The sequence below is a fragment of the Lithobates pipiens genome, unplaced genomic scaffold (assembly GCF_037356315.1).
Source record: "Lithobates pipiens isolate NorthernLeopardFrog02 unplaced genomic scaffold, aLitPip1_a1.2 Scaffold_18, whole genome shotgun sequence".
In the NCBI taxonomy this organism is placed as follows: Eukaryota; Metazoa; Chordata; class Amphibia; order Anura; family Ranidae; genus Lithobates; species Lithobates pipiens.
This window is the reverse complement of record NW_027507758.1, coordinates 645,545,730-645,567,818: the sequence shown is the minus strand read 5'-3', so window position 1 is coordinate 645,567,818 and position 22,089 is coordinate 645,545,730. Positions and strand designations below refer to the sequence as shown.

General features: G+C 46.5%; 3 protein-coding genes across 8 annotated transcripts in view; 2 read left to right on the top strand and 1 right to left on the bottom strand.

Moving 5' to 3' along the window:
• Positions 1 to 22,089, top strand: part of LOC143989625 (uncharacterized) — a 346,853-nt gene that overhangs the window by 108,315 nt on the left and 216,449 nt on the right. Inside the window, exon 2 of one of the 4 annotated variants that reach the window (XM_077489857.1) lies at positions 9,233 to 9,314. The exons of 2 other annotated variants lie outside the window; for them this stretch is intronic. The gene's annotated coding sequence lies outside the window, so the exon portion shown is untranslated. Of the gene's footprint in view, positions 1 to 9,161; positions 9,315 to 22,089 lie in introns of all 4 variants that reach the window. One more of the 4 variants, XM_077489860.1, reaches the window with a different exon arrangement.
• The window catches only part of LOC143989815 (uncharacterized), an 81,759-nt gene that overhangs the window by 36,525 nt on the left and 23,145 nt on the right, over positions 1 to 22,089 (bottom strand). The window lies entirely within an intron of this gene.
• LOC143989559 (uncharacterized) overlaps positions 1 to 22,089 on the top strand; it is a 205,885-nt gene that overhangs the window by 176,437 nt on the left and 7,359 nt on the right. For both annotated transcript variants that reach the window (XM_077489737.1, XM_077489738.1), the window contains exons 8-9: positions 14,490 to 14,696; positions 14,856 to 14,997. In XM_077489737.1, the coding sequence (XP_077345863.1) occupies positions 14,490 to 14,696; positions 14,856 to 14,997 (349 nt within the window). The remainder of the gene's footprint in view (positions 1 to 14,489; positions 14,697 to 14,855; positions 14,998 to 22,089) is intronic.

Below are 22,089 nucleotides of genomic sequence, written 5' to 3'. Positions count from 1 at the left end.
TCTTTCCTCACAATGATAGAGCGTAAATCACTCGTTGATGGAGGATGGTCTTTCCTCACAATGATAGAGCGTAAATCGCTTGTTGATGTAGGATGGTCTTTCCTCACAATGATAGAGCGTAAATCACTCGTTGATGGAGGATGGTCTTTTCCCACAATGATAGAGCGTAAATCACTCGTTGATGGAGGATGGTCTTTTCCCACAATGATAGAGCGTAAATCACTCGTTGATGGAGGATGGTCTTTCCCCACAATGATAGAGCGTAAATCACTCGTTGATGGAGGATGGTCTTTCCTCACAATGATAGAGCGTAAATCGCTTGTTGATGTAGGATGGTCTTTCCTCACAATGATAGAGCGTAAATCACTCGTTGATGGAGGATGGTCTTTTCCCACAATGATAGAGCGTAAATCACTCGTTAATGGAGGATGATCTTTCCCCACAATGATAGAGCGTAAATCACTCGTTCATGAAGGATGGTCTTTCCCCACAATGATAGAGCGTAAATCACTCGTTGATGGAGGATGGTCTTTCCTCACAATGATAGAGCGTAAATCACTCGTTGATGGAGGATGGTCTTTTCCCACAATGATAGAGCGTAAATCACTCGTTCATGAAGGATGGTCTTTCCCCACAATGATAGAGCGTAAATCACTCGTTGATGGAGGATGGTCTTTCCTCACAATGATAGAGCGTAAATCACTCGTTGATGGAGGATGGTCTTTCCCCACAATGATAGAGCGTAAATCACTCGTTGATGTAGGATGGTCTTTCCTCACAATGATAGAGCGTAAATCACTCGTTGATGTAGGATGGTCTTTCCCCACAATGATAGAGCGTAAATCACTCGTTGATGGAGGATGGTCTTTCCTCACAATGATAGAGCGTAAATCGCTCGTTGATGGAGGATGGTCTTTCCCCACAATGATAGAGCGTAAATCACTCGTTGATGGAGGATGGTCTTTCCCCACAATGATAGAGCGTAAATCACTCGTTGATGTAGGATGGTCTTTCCTCACAATGATAGAGCGTAAATCACTCGTTGATGGAGGATGGTCTTTTCCCACAATGATAGAGCGTAAATCACTCGTTCATGAAGGATGGTCTTTCCCCACAATGATAGAGCGTAAATCACTCGTTGATGGAGGATGGTCTTTCCTCACAATGATAGAGCGTAAATCACTCGTTGATGGAGGATGGTCTTTCCTCACAATGATAGAGCGTAAATCGCTTGTTGATGTAGGATGGTCTTTCCTCACAATGATAGAGCGTAAATCACTCGTTGATGGAGGATGGTCTTTTCCCACAATGATAGAACGTAAATCACTCGTTGATGGAGGATGGTCTTTTCCCACAATGATAGAGCGTAAATCACTCGTTGATGGAGGATGGTCTTTCCCCACAATGATAGAGCGTAAATCACTCGTTGATGGAGGATGGTCTTTCCTCACAATGATAGAGCGTAAATCGCTTGTTGATGTAGGATGGTCTTTCCTCACAATGATAGAGCGTAAATCACTCGTTGATGGAGGATGGTCTTTTCCCACAACGATAGAGCGTAAATCACTCGTTAATGGAGGATGATCTTTCCCCACAATGATAGAGCGTAAATCACTCGTTCATGAAGGATGGTCTTTCCCCACAATGATAGAGCGTAAATCACTCGTTGATGGAGGATGGTCTTTCCTCACAATGATAGAGCGTAAATCACTCGTTGATGGAGGATGGTCTTTCCTCACAATGATAGAGCGTAAATCGCTTGTTGATGTAGGATGGTCTTTCCTCACAATGATAGAGCGTAAATCACTCGTTGATGGAGGATGGTCTTTCCCCACAATGATAGAGCGTAAATCACTCGTTGATGGAGGATGGTCTTTCCTCACAATGATAGAGCGTAAATCACTCGTTCATGAAGGATGGTCTTTCCCCACAATGATAGAGCGTAAATCACTCGTTGATGGAGGATGGTCTTTTCCCACAATGATAGAGCGTAAATCACTCGTTGATGGAGGATGGTCTTTCCCCACAATGATAGAGCGTAAATCACTCGTTGATGGAGGATGGTCTTTCCCCACAATGATAGAGCGTAAATCACTCGTTGATGGAGGATGGTCTTTCCTCACAATGATAGAGCGTAAATCACTCGTTGATGGAGGATGGTCTTTCCCCACAATGATAGAGCGTAAATCACTCGTTGATGGAGGATGGTCTTTCCCCACAATGATAGAGCGTAAATCACTCGTTGATGGAGGATGGTCTTTCCCCACAATGATAGAGCGTAAATCACTCGTTGATGGAGGATGGTCTTTCCTCACAATGATAGAGCGTAAATCACTCGTTGATGGAGGATGGTCTTTCCCCACAATGATAGAGCGTAAATCACTCGTTGATGGAGGATGGTCTTTCCTCACAATGATAGAGCGTAAATCACTCGTTCATGAAGGATGGTCTTTCCCCACAATGATAGAGCGTAAATCACTCGTTGATGGAGGATGGTCTTTTCCCACAATGATAGAGCGTAAATCACTCGTTGATGGAGGATGGTCTTTCCCCACAATGATAGAGCGTAAATCACTCGTTGATGGAGGATGGTCTTTCCTCACAATGATAGAGCGTAAATCACTCGTTGATGGAGGATGGTCTTTCCCCACAATGATAGAGCGTAAATCACTCGTTGATGGAGGATGGTCTTTCCTCACAATGATAGAGCGTAAATCACTCGTTGATGGAGGATGGTCTTTCCTCACAATGATAGAGCGTAAATCACTCGTTGATGGAGGATGGTCTTTTGCCACAACAATAGAGTGTAAATCACTCGATGATGGAGGATGGTCTTTTCCACAATGATAGAGCGTAAATCGTTGTGCTGAGCACCAGAGGCACATGAGATTTGCGGTGGCCAGATGTCACTTCCAGTTCAGATGTCTGCCTTTTACATAATTGGCACAGACCTTTTGATTATCTTGTTGGCAGTGGTGTTACCTTGGGTCAGGTGGCACATGAGGGCATTTCAATTTGTCTTCTTTAACCTATGAGCTGGGCCGTCTAGGGATCATAAAATCTTTGTGCCTATACAAATTCAACAAGAACTGGAATTTTGGACATCGGCACTGTGCTTCTTTCGGGGGCATGCCTCTCAGCCCAGGAGATCGGATGATTCTGATGCCAGTCTCTGGGGCTGGGGAGTCCACAATCTGAAGAAACAAGTGCGGGTCATTGGAGCGCTGTGAATCACAGACTCCCTAAGTATCTTGAATGGAAGGAAGAGAACCACTTAGTTAAAGCGGTGTCCCACCAAAAAAAAAAAAAAAAAATGAAAACCTTTAATAATAGAACACTTACCTGTCCTGGAGTCAAGCAATGTTGGCACCCGCAGCTGATGTTTCTATCAGATGTCGGGTGCTGCCGCCGCCATTGCAGGTATGGGAGTGTAGCCTTTCGTCTTCACGCCGGGAACCCTACTGCTCATGCGTGAGGCCCACTCCTCTCTTCTACTGGCCCAGAGGAGGGAGCCCCAGCCGTGAAGTCAATATCCATGGCTGAGACTCCCAGAAGTGGGCAAAGATACCTGTCAAAGACAGGTATCCTGTCCCCCCTCCCCCTGAAAGGTGCCCTTTCGTGGCACTGGAGGGGGGGGAGGAATCAGGTGAGCGGAAGTTCCACTTTCGGGTGGAACTCTGCTTTAAGGTTGGTCTTCTAGCCTGGGAAGCATACATATGAGAGGATATGAAAGAAGTTTGTTTTGTTTGCTTAGCAAAAGCTTTCTCTCCTGCGTTCCCGGCTCTAGCCAATATCCTTGCCATTTTACAGTCAGCGCTAGAGGTTGGTCTGCCATACAACTCCATTTAAGGTACAGATCTCTACTTTATCTTTTCACAGGCTGCAGATGGGTACAAAAGCCAGTGACCGGGTGCTTCTTCCAGGTGACAATCTATATATGACCTTGAGGGAAATCCTGGCTCCCTCTGTGGGACTTGGGCTTGGATCTGAGAGCCCCCTTTGCTCCAATAGGTTTCATTTCCATTGAAGTACCTCATGGTAAAACTCCTTCTCCTGACACCAACTACTTCACACAGAAGGATGTTGAAGATTGCAAAACTTTCCAGCAAGGGGCGCTTTGGTGTCTTTTTATTCTGTTCTTTTTTACCAGAGATAGGGATACCACGTCTATCTCCAAAGTTCAATTATAAAGTGGTATCCAATTTCCAGAAAAACTGGGAAGTCGTCCCTCTGAGTTGTCACCCGAGAGGCACTGAGTGCCCAGCAGGAAGACTTCCGTTTTCTTACACATGGTCCAGTTACTGACAGTGTACTTGGTGAAAAGAGGAAAGTGTACAATCTTTTCATTTAGTCACCAGGCCCTTAGGAGTCCTCCAGTCTTGGGTTACCCGGGTGATTAGACTGGCATGCAGGAAGTACACTTTTCTATGCCTATGTCACTAGAGGGGTGGCAGCCTTTTGGGGCAGTTATGCCAGGATTGCTTGGAAGATATAGGTAAGTTCAGGCTTAAAGGTCTGGTGTGGTCTTCATCCAACCTTACAATCTAAATACGTGACCAGCAAGTTTGGGAGAAGAGCGATCAATTCCTTCTGGCTTTCGCAGCTTTTCTTTTATTTTCAGTGTCTTTTCATGTGTTCTCTCCCACCCTATATTATCTCTGGTATATCCCGTTATGTGCTGACCGGGGGATGGGCCAGGAAAATGGAAAATTGTTATCAAATACTTACCGTAATTTTCCTTTCCTGACCCATCCCCCATATCAGCACAGGACTCCCCCTAGTGGTCTGTCCCAGACTAACGTTATCCAACATCCTAGTTGGGGGAGGGTCTGTCTTTTATTCAGCTAGGTACAGGGGGTCTTGGGGGGCTCCGGAGGAGGTGTTACCCCGTTATGTGCTGATGTGAGGATGGGCCAGGAAAGGAAAATTACAGCAAGTATTTCAGAACAATTTCCCGTTATACAGAGAGAAGGAAATACAGACAGATATACAGAGAGAGGGGTATACAGGGAGATATACAGAGAGAGGGGTATACAGGGAGATATACAGAGAGGGGTATACAGGGAGATATACAGAGAGAGAGAGGTATACAGACAGATATACAGAGAGAGAGGTATACAGACAGATATACAGAGAGAGAGGTATACAGACAGATACAGTGGTGTGAAAAAGTGTTTGCCCCCTTCCTCATTTCCTGTTCCTTTGCATGTTTGTCACACTTAAGTGTTTCGGAACATCAAACCAATTTAAACAATAGTCAAGGACAACACAAGTAAACACAAAATGCAATTTGTAAATGAAAGTGTTTATTGTTAAAGGTGAAAAAAAATCCAAACCATCATGGCCCTGTGTGAAAAAGTGATTACCCCCTAAACCTAATTACTGGTTGGGCCACCCTTAGCAGCAACAACTGCAACCAAGCGTTTGCAATAACGTGCAATGAGGCTTTTACAGCGTCCTGGAGGAATTTTGGCCCACTCATCTTTGCAGAATTGTCCTAATTCAGTTACATTAGAGGGTTTTCGAGCATGAACGGCCTTTTTAAGGTCATACCACAACATCTCAATAGGATTCAGGTCAGGACTTTGGCTAGGCCACTCCAAAGTCTTCATTTTGTTTTTCTTCAGCCATTCGGTGGTGGACTTGCTGGTGTGTTTAGGATCATTGTCCTGCTGCAGAACCCAAGTTCGTTTCAGCTTGAGTACACGAACAGATAGTCGGACATTCTCCTTCAGGATCTCTTGGTAGACAGCAGAATTCATAGTTCCTTTTATCACGGCAAGTCTTCCAGGTCCTGAAGCAGCAAAACAGCCCCAGACCATCACACTACCACCACCATATTTTACTGTTGGTATAATGTTCTTTTTATGAAATGCAGTGTTCCTTCTACGCCAGATATACTTGGACACACACCTTCCAAAGAGTTCCACTTTTGTCTCATCGCTCCACAGAATGTTGTCCCAAAAGTCTTGGGGATCATCAAGATGTGTTGTGGAGAAATTGAGACGAGCTTTGATGTTCTTTTTGCTCAGCAGTGGTTTTCTCCTTGGAACTCTGCCATGCAGGCCATTTTTGCCCAGTCTTTTCCTGATGGTGGAGGCATGAACGCTGACCTTAACTGAGGCAAGTGAGGCCTGCAGTTCCTTGGACGTTGTTGTGGGGTCTTTTGTGACCTCTTGGATGAGTCGTCGCTGCGCTCTTGGGGTAATTTTGGGCGGCCGGCCACTCCTGGGAAGGTTCACCACTGTTCCATGTCTTCGCCATTTGTGGATAATGGCTCTCACTGTGGTTCGCTGGATTCCCAAAGCTTTGGAAATGGCTTTATAACCCTTTCCAGACTGATAGATCTCAATTACTTTCTTTCTCAATTGTTCCTGAATTTCTTTGGGTCTCGGCATGATGTGTAGCTTTTAAGGATCTTCTGGTGGACCTTACTGTGTCAAGCAGCTCCTATTTAAGTGATGCCTTGATTGTGAACAGGTGTGGCAATAATCAGGCCTGGGTGTGGCTAGAGAAATTGAACTCAGGTGTGGACAACCACAGTTATAGTATGTTTTAACAAGGGGGGCAATCACTTTCTCACACAGGGCCATGATGGTTTGGATTTTTTTTCACCTTTAATAATAAACACCTTCATTTACAAATTGCATTTTGTGTTTACTTGTGTTGTCCTTGACTATTGTTTAAATTGGTTTGATGTTCCGAAACACTTAAAGGGGTTGTAAAGGTAAATTTTTTATTTTCTACATGGGTTCCTTTAAGCTAGTGCATTGTTGGTTCACTTATCTTTTCCTTCGATTTCCCTTCTAAATGTTTTTTTTTCTTTGTTTTCTTTGTCTGAATTTCTCACTTCCTGTTCCTCCTCAGTAAGCTGTTCAGTAAGCTATTCTGGCTGACTAACCACCAGCTCGGATGATGGTGAGAAGTTTACTGAGGAGAAACAGGAAGTGAGATATTCAGACAAAGCAAAAAAACATTTAGAAGGGAAATCAAAGGAAAAGGTAAGTGAACCAGCAATGCACTAGCTTAAAGGAAACTATGTAGAAAATAAAAAAATTACCTTTACAACCCCTTTAAGTGTGACAAACATGCAAAGGAACAGGAAATGAGGAAGGGGGCAAACACTTTTTCACACCACTGTATACAGAGAGAGAGGTATACAGACAGATATAGAGAGAGAGAGAGGTATACAGACAGAGAGAGAGAGGTATACAGACAGAGAGAGAGAGAGGTATACAGAGAGAGAGAGAGAGAGATATACAGAGAGAGAGAGAGAGAGAGGTATACAGACAGAGAGGTATACAGAGAGAGAGAGGTATAGAGAGAGAGAGAGAGAGAGAGAGACAGAGAGGTATACAGAGAGGGAGAGAGAGGTATAGAGAGAGAGAGAGAGGTATACAGAGAGGGAGAGAGAGGTATAGAGAGGGAGAGAGAGGTATAGAGAGAGAGAGAGAGGTATAGAGAGAGAGAGAGAGGTATAGAGAGAGAGAGAGAGGTATAGAGAGAGAGAGAGAGGTATAGAGAGAGAGAGAGAGAGGTATAGAGAGAGAGAGGTATACAGAGAGAGAGAGAGAGAGAGGTATAGAGAGAGAGAGGTATACAGAGAGAGAGAGGTATACAGACAGATATACAGAGAGAGAGAGAGAGAGGTATACAGACAGATATACAGAGAGAGAGAGAGAGAGATATACAGACAGATATACAGAGAGAGAGAGAGAGAGAGAGAGAGAGAGAGAGAGAGAGAGAGAGAGAGAGAGAGAGAGAGAGAGAGAGAGAGAGAGAGAGAGAGAGAGTATACAGAGAGAGAGAGAGAGAGAGAGAGAGAGAGGTATACAGAGAGAGAGAGAGAGAGAGAGGGGTATACAGAGAGAGAGAGGGGTATACAGAGAGAGAGAGAGAGAGAGAGAGAGAGAGAGAGAGAGAGAGAGAGAGAGAGAGAGGTATACAGACAGATATACAGAGAGAGAGAGAGAGAGAGAGAGAGAGAGGTATACAGACAGATATACAGAGAGAGAGGTATACAGACAGATATACAGAGAGAGAGGTATACAGACATATATACCGAGAGGGGTATACAGACATATATACAGAGAAGGGTATACAGACATATATACAGAGAAGGGTATACAGACATATATACAGAGAAAGGTATACAGACATATATACAGAGAGGGGTGTACAGACATATATACAGAGAGGGGTGTACAGACATATATACAGAGAGGGGTATACAGACATATATACAGAGAGGGGTATACAGGGAGATATACAGAGAGGTATACAGGGAGATATACAGAGAGAGAGGTGGAGAGGTATACAGACATATATACAGAGAGAGGTATACAGACATATATATAGAGAAGTTTACAGACATATATACAGAGAGGTATACAGACATATATACAGAGAGAGGTATACAGACATATATATAGAGAAGTTTACAGACATATATACAGAGAGGTATACAGACATATATACAGAGAGGGGTATACAGACATATATACAGAGAGGTATAAAGACATATATATAGAGAAGTTTACAGACATATATACAGAGAGGGGTATATAGACATAAATACAGAGGGATATACAGACATATATACAGAGAGAGGTATACAGACATATATACAGAGAGGGGTATACAGACATATATACAGAGAGAGGGGACATACAGACAGATATACAGAGCGAGAGGTGGAGAGGTATACAGACATATATACAGAGAAGGGTATACAGACATATATACAGAGAAGGGTATACAGACATATATACAGAGAAGGGTATACAGACATATATACAGAGAAGGGTATACAGACATATATACAGAGAAGGATATACAGACATATACAGACATATATACAGAGAGGGGTATACAGACATATATACCGAGAGGGGTATACAGACATATATACCGAGAGGTATGCAGACATATATACAGAGAGGGGTATACAGCCATATATACAGAGAGGTACACAGACATATACTGTATACAGAGAGGTATACAGACATATATACAGAGAGGTATACAGAGAGGGGTATACAGACATATACTGTATACAGAGAGGTATACAGACATATATACAAAGAGGATATAATATGAAAGAAGATGGACAGATGGAGGGAGAGATCTCTTCAGGATAATAACATGTGATCTGTTTGCAGCCTCCTATTCACCTCACTTTCCCGCCCTTTATTTCCTTCTTCCTGGTCACATGTTTCCTGTGACATCACAGAGCAATCTGCAGGATAGGAAGGAGCTGCAACCATTTGGAAGGATGTAGAGAGGAGACATTGCTGGATCTGGAGGCAGAGGAGGTAATATGTAGATTAACCCCTTCAGGGGGATCAGTTGATGATTAATATATCTCGCTTTCAAAGCTGGCCATACATGGTTCAGTTTTATCGTTCATCCAGCAGGATGAGAGGAAAAAAACGGAAGTGATTCCCCCATCCACACATTGGAGGGGGATGGGGGAATCCTCCCTGCTGCACTATTGTATTCTGACAATGGGGGCGCTCCTCCGCTCTCAGAATACACAGATCAGTGATGAAGCTATTGGCTGCAGCCGCTGATGGAGTGACTTTTATCCGGCAGTGACCACACATGGATGGAAATGTGACCGATCCCTGCTGAACCAGCTGAATTTCCATGTCTCTATGGTCACCATAAGTCAGGGCTCAACAAACCCCAGGTCACCATGGTGACTAGAAATGGCGTCCTGGCCCCTGGGCTCTTGTCAGCCCATTCTCACTGTTGGTCTGAATAATGTTTCTGCCTGAAACCCGGACACATTATTCAGACAGGAGCGGGGCCAGGCGGGAGGGGGAGGGGAGGAGGAGGAGATGATGGCACCCGACCTGTGAAGTGAGGGGTGGACTGGACAGGACAGCGGCATGAGAGGACTCATCTCACTGAGCTCCCGCTGCCGATCTTTCTCCTTTCCGCAACCGCATTACTGTCCCCATCGGCTCCTGCTGCCACCCACAGAGCCCTCCGCCAGAACAGAGAGGAAGGAGCGGGACCGAATCTCCGACATGGCGCCACCTCGGCACTGCCACAAAGATCCCCACAAGGTGCTGAGAAACAGGACTACAGAGTCCTTACAGGAGAAACCAGGACAAGCCTGCAAAGCAGCCAGCTAAGAGACCAGCCAGGGAGGGACATGCTGCTTTATGTACACAAGATGTCCTCTCCATCCACTCTGCTCTCACACACTGCTGGGGGGATGTACAGGACATGCAGGAGGACACAGAGGGAGGGGGATTGTAGTACTGTCCTGCATCCTGCACCCCATGTCCTTCAGTGACCTGCAACCTTCACCCCACGTTCTGCTCCCTGCACTCCATGTCCTGCCTTCTGCACCCTTCTCCTGCACCCCATGTCCTGCAGTGACCTGCACCCTTCACCCCATGTCTTGCATTCCTCACCCTGCACCCCATGTCCTGTGTTCTGCACCCCGCACCTCCTATTCTACACCCTGCACCCCATGTCCTGTGTTCTTCACCCTGCACCCCATGTCCTGTGTTCTGCACCTCGCACCTCCTGTTCTACACCCTGCACCCCATGTCCTGTGTTCTGCACCCCGCACCTCCTATTCTACACCCTGCACCCCATGTCCTGTGTTCTGCACCCCGCACCTCCTATTCTACACCCTGCACCCCATGTCCTGTGTTCTGCACCCCGTACCTCCTATTCTACTCCCTGCACCCCATGTCCTGTGTTCTGCACCCCGCACCTCCTATTCTACACCCTGCACCCCATGTCCTGTGTTCTGCACCCCGTACCTCCTATTCTACTCCCTGCACCCCATGTCCTGTGTTCTGCACCCCGCACCTCCTATTCTACACCCTGCACCCCATGTCCTGTGTTCTGCACCTCCTATTCTACACCCTGTACCCCATGTCCTGTGTTCTGCACCCCGCACCTCCTGTTCTACACCCTGCACCCCATGTCCTGTGTTCTGCACCTCCTATTCTACACCCTGCACCCCATGTCCTGTGTTCTGCACCCCGCACCTCCTATTCTACACCCTGCATCCCATGTCCTGTGTTCTGCACCCCGCACCTCCTATTGTATACCCTGCACCCCATGTCCTGTGTTCTGCACCCCGCACCTCCTATTCTACACCCTGCACCTGATGTCCTATGTTCTGCACCCCGCACTTCCTATTCTACACCCTGCACCCCATGTCCTGTGTTCTGCACCCCGCACCTCCTATTCTACACCCTGCACCCCATGTCCTGTGTTCTGCACCCCGCACCTCCTATTCTACACCCTGCACCCCATGTCCTGTGTTCTGCACCCCACACCTCCTATTCTACACCCTGCACCCCATGTCCTGTGTTCTGCACCCCGCACCTCCTATTCTACACCCTGCACCCCATGTCCTGTGTTCTGCACCCCACACCTCCTATTGTACACCCTGCATACCATCTCCTGTGTTCTGCACCCCGCACCTCCTATTCTACACCCTGTACCCGATGTCCTGTGTTCTGCACCTCGCACCTCCTATTCTACACCCTGCACCCCATGTCCTGTGTTCTGCACCCTGCACCTCCTATTCTACACCCTGCACCCCATGTCCTGTGTTCTGCACCCGCACCTCCTATTGTACACCCTGTACCCCATGTCCTGTGTTCTGCACCCCGCACCTCCTATTCTACACCCTGCACCCCATGTCCTGTGTTCTGCACCCCGCACCTCCTGTTTTACACCCTGCACCCAATGTCCTGTGTTCTGCACCCTGCACCTCCTATTCTACACCCTGCACCCGATGTCCTGTGTTCTGCACCCCGCACCTCCTATTCTACACCCTGCACCCGATGTCCTTTGTTCTGCACCCCGCACCTCCTATTCTACACCCTGCACCCCATGTCCTGTGTTCTACACCCCGCACCTCCTATTCTACACCCTGCACCCCATGTCCTGTGTTCTGCAACCCACACCTCCTATTCTACACCCTGCACTACATGTCCTGTGTTCTGCACCCCACACCTCCTATTCTACACCCTGCACCCGATGTCCTGTGTTCTGCACCCCGCACCTCCTATTCTACACCCTGCACCTGATGTCCTGTGTTCTACACCCCGCACCTCCTATTCTACACCCTGCACCCCATGTCCTGTGTTCTGCACCCCATGTCCTGTGTTCTGCATCCCACACCTCCTATTCTACACCCTGCACTACATGTCCTGTGTTCTGCACCCCACACCTCCTATTCTACACCCTGCACCCGATGTCCTGTGTTCTGCACCCCACACCTCCTATTCTACACCCTGCACCCAATGTCCTGTGTTCTGCACCCCGCACCTCCTATTCTACACCCTGCACCCCATGTCCTGTGTTCTGCACCCCATGTCCTGTGTTCTGCATCCCACACCTCCTATTCTACACCCTGCACCCGATGTCCTGTGTTCTTCACTCTGCAACCCATGCTCTGCATTCTGCACCCTGCACCTCATGTCTTGCAGTCCGAATCCTGCATTCTACACACAGCACAACATGTCCTGCACCCTTCTCCTGCATATTGCACTCAGTGTTCTGCACCATGAAGCCCATTTTCTGCATCCCATGTCCTGCAATGTGCACCTCACAAAGTACTTACAAATTACTTGCCTTGCCCCGGGCGCTGACAACCCACAGTGCCCCAAAAAAATGTCTCCTAACTTTTTTAGCTGGCTCCTAGATTCAAAGCAAACTTGTGAAGCCCCATCTTAAGTGACGTCCTCCCCTCCCCCTCATCTCCTTCATTATGTAAGTCATGCTGAGATCATCTCCCATTGGCTGAGCAATATTCTCATTTGTCTCTGAGCTCCTTCTTGCTATTCCTCGTCCTGCCTGTTGTTTCCTTGGATTGATTTTCTGTGTAGTGACCCCGGCTTCATCTCTTGGATGCGCTCGTCTGTTGCTTGTCCTGACCTTTATCCTGATTCCCGGATCTCCTCCTCATCTCTCCTCCATATCCTCTTACACAGCTTTTCTCCACACCTGCAGTGACCCTGGGGGGTGGAAACTTGGTACCAGCACTCGGCAAAATCCATCCCCACCATTAGGAGCTCTGGAGAAAATTGTCTGCTATTTACACTCCGTTCCTCCGCACGTCACCTGATCACATGAGAGCTTACTTTCACAGATTCCTGACAGATTTCTGTATGGTAAAGGTCAAAGTTCACTCTTCAGTTTAGGAGAGGAAGGACACACCCAGGAACAATGATTTGGTTTGCACAGGAGCCTCATATAGAGGACCCCTCAAATCTCCCATTCAAATGTCCCTCCATCCAGAGTCTATATGTCCTATGACATCACACTGACCTCACAGCTCCTCCTCCCAATGTCCCTCCATCCAGAGTTTATATATCCTATGACATCACCCTGACCTCACAGCTCCTCCTCCCAATGTCCCTCCATCCAGAGTCTATATGTCCTATGACATCACCCTGACCTCACAGCTCCTCCTCCCAATGTCCCTCCATCCAGAGTCTATATGTCCTATGACATCACACTGATCTCACAGCTCCTCCTCCCAATGTCCCTCCATCCAGAGTCTATATGTCCTATGACATCACACTGACCTCACAGCTCCTCTTCCCAATTTTCCTCTATTTGGCTTTTTTTCTGATGCTCTTAGGATGTGGGCGGACCCTTGGCATCCTCGCTAGCAAAGTGTGACTGTTGGTCCTGCATTGTATATAATGATGTCAGAATGATTGCAACAAGGATTTATCCTGCATAGTGTGGGGGTCCTGTGTGGGAAAATTATATCTCATTCTGAAGTGGGGCTTTAATAAAATGGAGACCTGAATGGAGAGGTGAGGAGGATTCTGGGAATATCATTTGATTGCTCTATTTGTGTTCAGATCTAGAGTTTTCCTCCTGTGAAGTCTGGAGATCATATGACCATCACATTGCCTCCACCTCCCTCCCTGATAGAATAGAGAAATACAAAGAAGATTCTAGAAGTCACCAGAGAGATGATGGAGGAGAGGTGAGGAGGATTCTGGGAATTCTGGGACATTATCCAGTAACAGACAAGGGATGTGTCTGGATGGTGACTGTATCATTGTGTGTGTCAGGTTCCTATAAGGTGTCAGGATGTCACTGTCTATTTCTCCATGGAGGAGTGGGAGTATTTAGAAGGACACAAGGATCTCTACAAGGACGTCATGATGGACAATCAGCCGCCCCTCACATCACCGGGTAAGAGGAGACTTTATTGTAAAGGAGAGAGCAGTACGGAGGCTCCACCTAGATCCCCCATCATCTGATAAACACATAGAAACAATGTATTCAGTCAGTGTGTGTGTTTCCTACAGATGGATCCAGTAATGGGAACCCACCAGAGAGATGTCCCCGTCCTCTGTATTCCCGGGATTCCACACAGGAAGGTCACACCATCCCCCACCATCATCAGGTAGATGATTGAGAATTATTTGTAGTTCTGATTTATACACAGCATGATTGTTACAATGAATGTTTTATTATATATTCAGAGTGGAAACCTCGGGGGTGATAATATTGATGTTAAAGAAGAGTATAAAGAGGAGGATGAGGAGTATGGAGTGATGGAGGAGTTTTCAGAAGGACACAAGGATATGATGGAGCCACCAAATACCAGGAACCCACCAGAGAGATGTCCCCGTCCTCTGTATTCCCGGGATTCCACACAGGAAGATCACACCATCCCCCACTGTTACAAGGTTGGTGGGATGGAGCATCTAGAACATGGACTCCTAGAGATGATGTGTGTATTTTCTATGTAATGTCACAATAATAAATGTATTGTTTTATAAATGTATATATAATACTAATTTATAAATTGTTTATGGAGGATATTCACTTTCATTTTCTTGATTTAGAGTGGAGATCCAATCGATTTAGAATTTGAGGTTAAAGCAGAAGAAGAAGAGTCATATGTGAGGGATGATCAGCAGTCTATGGAGGAGGATGGAATAATGAGGCTAATTCTAGAGGACGGCACTCTTACAGAGATCAGCACAGGTGGGTCATTAACATTAATACATTTCTCCACCCATACTGCTCACTGATTGGTCCAGAGTAGGGTGGGGACTGGGTGATAATCTTCCTTCTCTGTGCTGCAGACACAATGTATGGATCTAGACTGCATGTCATGGTTATGCAATAGAGTTTGTCTGCTTACCTGTCTCCATGTGTTCATCTCTAGAGACCAGCCGACCCTCACCTGACTGCTTTTATAATCCATCCTCTGGCATGACTCCGCCCTAGCTCCTATCAGAGAACTCTATATTTACCTGTGCACTGCAGGCCAACCCTGCTGATCAACCTTTGTGTGTCCTATTACCTGCCATATGCTCTTCTGTTGTTCCGTTACCGACTTTGGCGTGTCCTTGACTATCCCTGTTTGCCTGTGATCCTGACCTTTTGGCGTGTCCCTGACTATTCCTGTCTGCTTGTGGCCCAACCTTGGCTTTATCCCTCACTATCCCTATCCTCCTGTTGCCTACTGTGGGTGTGAGCTGGGGGACCCTGGGGGTCGCAACCTGGAGCCAGTTGCAGCCAAGTCCATCCTCACCACTAGAGGCTCTGGTGAACACCTGCTGGCTCTTAGACTCCGCGCCCCAGGGAATCTTACGCTCTAACCCCGGTGGGATCCGTCTTGGTGTTCTGGCAGCCCTGCCTTCCTTATCACCTTGACCCCCATCCGCAGCAGTCAACCATAGGATCCACAACCTTGCGGTGCACTCCTGATCCCTACAGTGTGCATCTGTCACCTGGCCTCAAGGTGACCTGACAGTTTGATCAGCCATGGACCCGGCTGATGTGCCGCTTCCTGCAGTCGATCCTTTGCAGGGCATAGTTCGGAGACTCGAGACCCAGGAATCTAATCAGACTCAGGTGATGCGATTGCTTCAAGATCTGGCTTCCCGCATTTGAGCTGCTACAGGCTTCCTTGGGAACCCCGAACCTGCAGCCTCAAGTACAGTCTGCGACTGCACCTATCGCACCAGTCGCATCCACGCATTCATTATTACTGCCAGCTCCGTCCCATTTTTCTGAGGACTCCAAGGACTGCAGGGGCTTCCTCAGCCAATGCACCATTCATTTTGCGCTCCAGCCTCAACTTTCTATCTGATCGGGCAAAGGTAGCCTATATAATTTCCCTCCTCTTCGGTGAAGCTTTAGCCTGGGCTGCTCCCCTGTGGGAGAAAAATGATCTGGTGGTTTCCAGCCTGTCCAACTTCTTGAAGCACTTTCATAATATCTTTGAGGACCCAGCTCGGGTTTCTTCTGCGGCTAGTGCCCTTTTACGCCTTCGCCAAGAATCTTGTTCAGTGGGACAATATGCACTTTAGTTCCGTATCCTCACAGCGGAATTGAGCTGGAACAATGAGGCCCTGGTCGCAACCTTTTTACATGGCCTCTCTGACCGAGTGAAGGACAAATTAGCAGGAAGAGCTATCCCCGCCAGTCTGGACGATGTAATTTCCTTATGCAATCAGATTGACATTCGTTTCCAGGAGAGGTCCTTAGAAAAAAGACGCCAGCACCCCCTAGGTCCTAGTCAGCCTGAGCTTTTTCCCCGTCGTCCTGTGGAGCATCCTCTGTCTGCTGAGGAACCCATGCAGCTGGGCCAGACCAGACTAACCCCCGAAGAATGTGCTAGACGCAGAACTCTGGGCTTGTGTCTTTATTGTGGGGGCAAGGGTCATTTTCGTGACTCCTGCTCACTTCGTCTGGGAAACGCTCGGGTCTAATACATTTGGAAGGTGGAGTATTGGACCCGGAAACATCACCTTCTCGTCTTCTTCTTCCGGTGTTCCGCCATGTAGGCACTTCTCCCCAATCGGTCCTAGCATATCTGGACTCCGGGGCTGCCAGCAATTTTATGGACTGGAGAACTGCTTCTTCTATTAAGCTTACCCTTTCTCCCCTCGCTACTCCACTGGTAGTCTCGGCAATTGATGGCACTGTGCTCCCAGGGGGCCCTATCCATTTCCAGACGCTACCTATTAGGATGTCGGTAGGGATACTCCACCAGGAGTGGATCTCCTTCCTCATCCTACCCAAGACCTCTACCCCCATTGTATTGGGCCTTCCTTGGCTACAGCTCCACTCGCCACATGTGGACTGGGTCTCTGGGCAGATCCTGGTTTGGGGTCCTTCCTGTTTCTCATCCTGTCTTCTCAAGGTAACCCCCAAGGGGAAACTTCCCATTGCTACCACATCCGTATCGTCTGATCTTACTGCGGCATATAGCGATTTCCGGGATGTGTTCTGTAAGAAGTCTGCTGAGGTGCTTCCTCCCCACAGATCTTTTGACTGTGCTATTGACCTTCTTCCTGGAGCAACACTGCCCAAGGGTTGTACCTACCCTTTGTCTATTCCAGAGACCCAGGCCATATCTGAGTATGTTACCAAGAATCTGGAGAGAGGTTTCATCCAGAAATCCTCATCACCTGCAGGAGCAGGGTTCTTTTTCGTTGCCAAAAAGGATGGTACCCTCAGACCCTGCATCGACTATAGAGGTTTAAACGCAGTGACTATCAAAAACCGATACCCCTTACCTCCTAATATCTGAGCTATTCGACAGGTTGAAGGGGGCTTCCATTTTCACTAAGTTGGATCTCAGAGGTGCATACAATCTCATTCGAATATGGGAAGGTGACGAATGGAAGACCGTGTTTAACACTAGGGACGGGCATTACGAATACCTGGTTATGCCTTTTGGTTTGTATAATGCTCCAGCTGTGTTCCAGAACTTTGTCAATTAAATATTCAGGGACCTACTGTACCAGTTTGTTGTCATCTATCTGGATTATATTCTCATCTTAACCATGGTTAACTCATCTCAAACCATGTACGCACCGTACTTCAGCGCCTTAGAGAGAACAATCTCTATGCCAAGATGGAGAAATGTTCCTTTGAATGTTCCGGGGTCCTGTTTCTGGGATGTTTTGTTTCTAGTGCAGGTCTTCGCATGGATCCCGGGAAGGTCTCTGCCATTACCAACTGACCCCTTCCCGCTAGCCTCAAGGCCACACAGCGTTTTCTTGGCTTCACAAATTATTATAGGCAGTTCATAAGGAATTACTCTTCCATTGCCGCTCCCATTATCGCTTTGACCAAGAAGGGTGCGAATGCCAAAGACTGGCCTGCCGAGGCTGTCTCTGCATTTCACGATCTGAAACAGGCTTTTGTCTCTGGACCTCTCTTCAGTAGACACTTATTCGATGGGGGTGGGAGCTGTGCTTCTTCAGTTCTTTGAGAAGAAATGTCAACCATGTGCGTTCTTCTCCAAAAAAAATTCTCAGGCAGAGAGAAATTATGCCATTGGTGATCGGGAACTTCTCGCAATTAAATTGGCGTTGGAGTGGCGTCATCTCTTGGAAGGTTCCCCTCACTCCATAACGATCTTTACTGATCATAAGAATCTACAGTACCTACAGAATGCTAAACGTCTAAACCCCAGACAGGCCAGGTGGAGTCTCTTCTTTCCCCATTTTAAATTCACGATTACGTACAAACCTGGTTCCTGCAATGGTCGAGCTGATGCACTCTCTAAGTCATTTGACACTTTGGACGAGGAGTCCACCCCTGATCCTGAGCCGATCATTCCTACCTCATGCATTGTTGCCCATTCTACCACCCTGGAATCTAAAATTCCTCCTGGTAAGACCTTTGTTCCCACGGAGCTAAGAGCTGAGATCCTTCATTGGGGACATGATTCTAAGGTGGCAGGTCATGCTGGGTTTCTCCGATCCTTCCTGCTCATCAGTCGTCACTGGTGGCCTAATCTCTGCTTGGATGTTAAAGACTACGTTAAGGCTTGTCACGTCTGTGCTCAGTCTAAATCTTCCACTCAAGCCCCTGCTGGTCATCTCATGCCCTTGTCCATTCCTAAGGAGCCCTGGTCTCATATCGCCATGGATTTTATCACTGATCTTCCACTGTCGGAGAATAATACGGCCATTTGGGTAGTAATCAATCAGTTCTCCAAGATGGCTCATTTTGTTCCTCTTCCTGGTCTCCCTTCTGCCCCTGCCTTGGTTCCCAATTTTGTATGAGAGCTTTTCCGCCTTCATGGTGTTCCTTCTCATGTTATTTCAGACAGGGGTGTGCACTTTACTTCTCCTTTTTGGAGAGTATTTTGCAAATCCCTCAAAATTACCTTGGATTTTACCTCTTCTTATCATCCCCAATCCAATGGCCAGACTGAGAAAGTTAACCAGGAGTTGGAGTTCTTTCTCCGTACCTTGGTCTCTGCCCATCATGATGATTGGGCATCACTATTACCGTGGGCTGAGTTCTCCCACAATAATCATGTCAACGTCAGTTCTCAGAAAACACCCTTTGTCACTGTTTATGGAAGACATCCTCAACTCCCTCTTCCTATGACTTCTTCTTCTGACATTCCAGCTTTGGCTACTGTTCAGGAATCATTCAATTCCATGTGGACTGACGTTCATGATTCCCTTCAGAAAGCTGCCAACAAATTCAAGAGTTTCGCTGACCGTCGCAGGCGTAAGCCACCTTCTCTTCAGCCAGCAGACAAAGTCTGGCTCTTCACCAGGAACATCAAACTCCGGGTTCCTTCTCTCAAATTTTCTCCAAGATTCATTGGTCCATACACCATAATTTCTAAACTGAATCCGGTTTGTTTCAAGCTCCAGATTCCCAAAAGCCTCAAAATCTCAAACTCCTTCCATATTGCCCTTCTGAAGCCTTTAGTCCTCAATAAGTCCTCTCGTCCTCTCTCTACCATAGCACCGGTCTCTGAGGATGATTGGGAGTACAAGGTTAGCCAAATTTTGTATTCCCGACTCTGTAGGCATTCTCCAGTACCTTGTGCACTGAAAAGGTTTTGGTCCTGAGGAGAGGTCATAGATTTCGGCTTCCAAGGTCTTTGCACTTCGTCTGTTGAGGAAGTTTCATTTGCAGTTCCCCTCTAAACCTGGTCCCAGGCGGGGAAGGGGGAGGCCTCGTAAGAGGGGGGGTACTGTCATGGTTATGCAATAGAGTTCGTCTGCTTACCTGTCTCAATGTGTTCATCTCTAGAGACCAGCCAACCCTCACCTGACTGCTTTTGTAATCCATCCTCTGGCATGGCTCCACCCTAGCTCCTATCAGAGAACTCTATATTAACCTGTGCACTGCAGGCCAACCCTGCTGATCAACCTTTGTCTGTTTAGCTTCCTGTTACCTGCTGTGTGTCTCTAATGTTTTTCCACCTTGAGCCCTGTCCGCAGCAGTCAGCCGTAGGGTCCACAACCTTGCGGGGAACTTCTGATCCCTACGGTGTGCATCTGTCACCTGGCCTCAAGGTGACCTGACACTGCATTTATGGAGATTCTGGGGTTCAGCTGGCAGCAAAAGGTTGATTTTTCACCATAGATGTTGCTCTACCTAGACACCTTGGGCATGTGCTTTGGGTCTTCTACCTCATGCCCAGGTATAGCATGATCTCTGACAGAACAATGAATGGGGGAGGGGCAACTACATGCCAAATGAGGTTCAATGTAAATAAAAGTAAAATAATGCATTTAGGTGACAAAAATATGAATGCAATCTATAGACTGGGGGGAGAACCTCTGGGGGAATCTAGGATGGAGAAGAACCTGGGAGTCCTAGTAGATGATCAGCAATGGCAAGCTGCTGCTAACCAAGCAAATAGAATATTGGCATTAAAAAGGGGATCATGAAAATGATAATTCTCCGGCTCTACAAGACTCTGGTCCGGCCGCACCTGGAGTATACTGTCCAGTTCTGGGCACCAGTCCCCAGGAAGGATGTACTGGAAATGGAGCGACTACAAAGAAGGGCAACAAAGCTAATAAAGGGTCTGGAGGATATTAGTTATGAGGAAAGGTTGTGAGCTCTGACTTATTCTCTCTGGAGAAGAGATGCTTGAGAGGGGATATGATTTCATTATACAAATACCAGACTGGTGACCCCACAATATATAAATACCGGACTGGTGACCCCACAATATATAAATACCAGGCTGGTGACCCCACAATAGGGACAAAACTTTTTCACAGAAGGGAGTGTAGTAAGACACGTGGCCGCTCATTAAAATGAGAAGAAAAGAGGTTTAACCTTAAACTATGTAGAGGGTTCTTTACAGTAAGAACGGCAAGGATGTGGAATTCCCTTCCACAGGCGGTGGTCTTAGCGGGTGGCATCGATAGTTTCAAGAAACTATTTGATAATCACCTGAATGACCACAACATACAGGATATACAATGTAATACACATAGGTTGGAAAAAACATAGCAAAGGTAAACCCAGACAAGATTAGCACCACATCCCTGGAGTGTGAATATACAAACAGAAAAAGGGGACAGTGGGGTCCACAGAACCCCGGGCCTTTCAAAGGTGCTAGGTAAATTATAATAAATTCGATCAAATCAAAAAGGAGCATATAACATAAAATAGGTATTTTTATTTACAGACAATAAAACAATGATTGACATTTTCAATAATAGTGCATTCAGTATATTACAGCAAACAACAATGCACAAAAAGCTGGTCATTACACAATATACCACTCGACATGTTTCGCTCGTTGAGCTTCCTCAGGAGTGTTACGGTATATGAATGAACTAAGAAATAGATACACAAAAAAAACACAATCAAAGAAAAATATATACAACACATATAATTATGCATACATATATCAATAAATTCATAAAATATTCCGCTCCACAATGTAACTATAATTGAAACAACTCCAATCATTTATTACATACATACATGATAGATAATGATGTTGAATGTTTAAATTTAATTACTATTGTAAATAGTATAATTGATTTAATAGGTCTGCATAGAATCTTACCAAAAACGTGCCAAAAAATAAATAACATATGTGGACCGGTCCCAATGCTGGCCAGCAAACTGAATATTAGATTCAGAATCCCCAGGCAATAGTGTGAGCTCATATAAGTGGAGCACTGGAGGGCTGCTAGCATAGATACTGAACCTATCAGAAGACAATAAATGATCATAATAATGGGACATGAATTAAAAGAATATGTAGAGAATCATAGAGGAGCCAACAGGGCTGATCATGAAAATAGGGTATTAATATGTTATTTATACCTCAAGTTG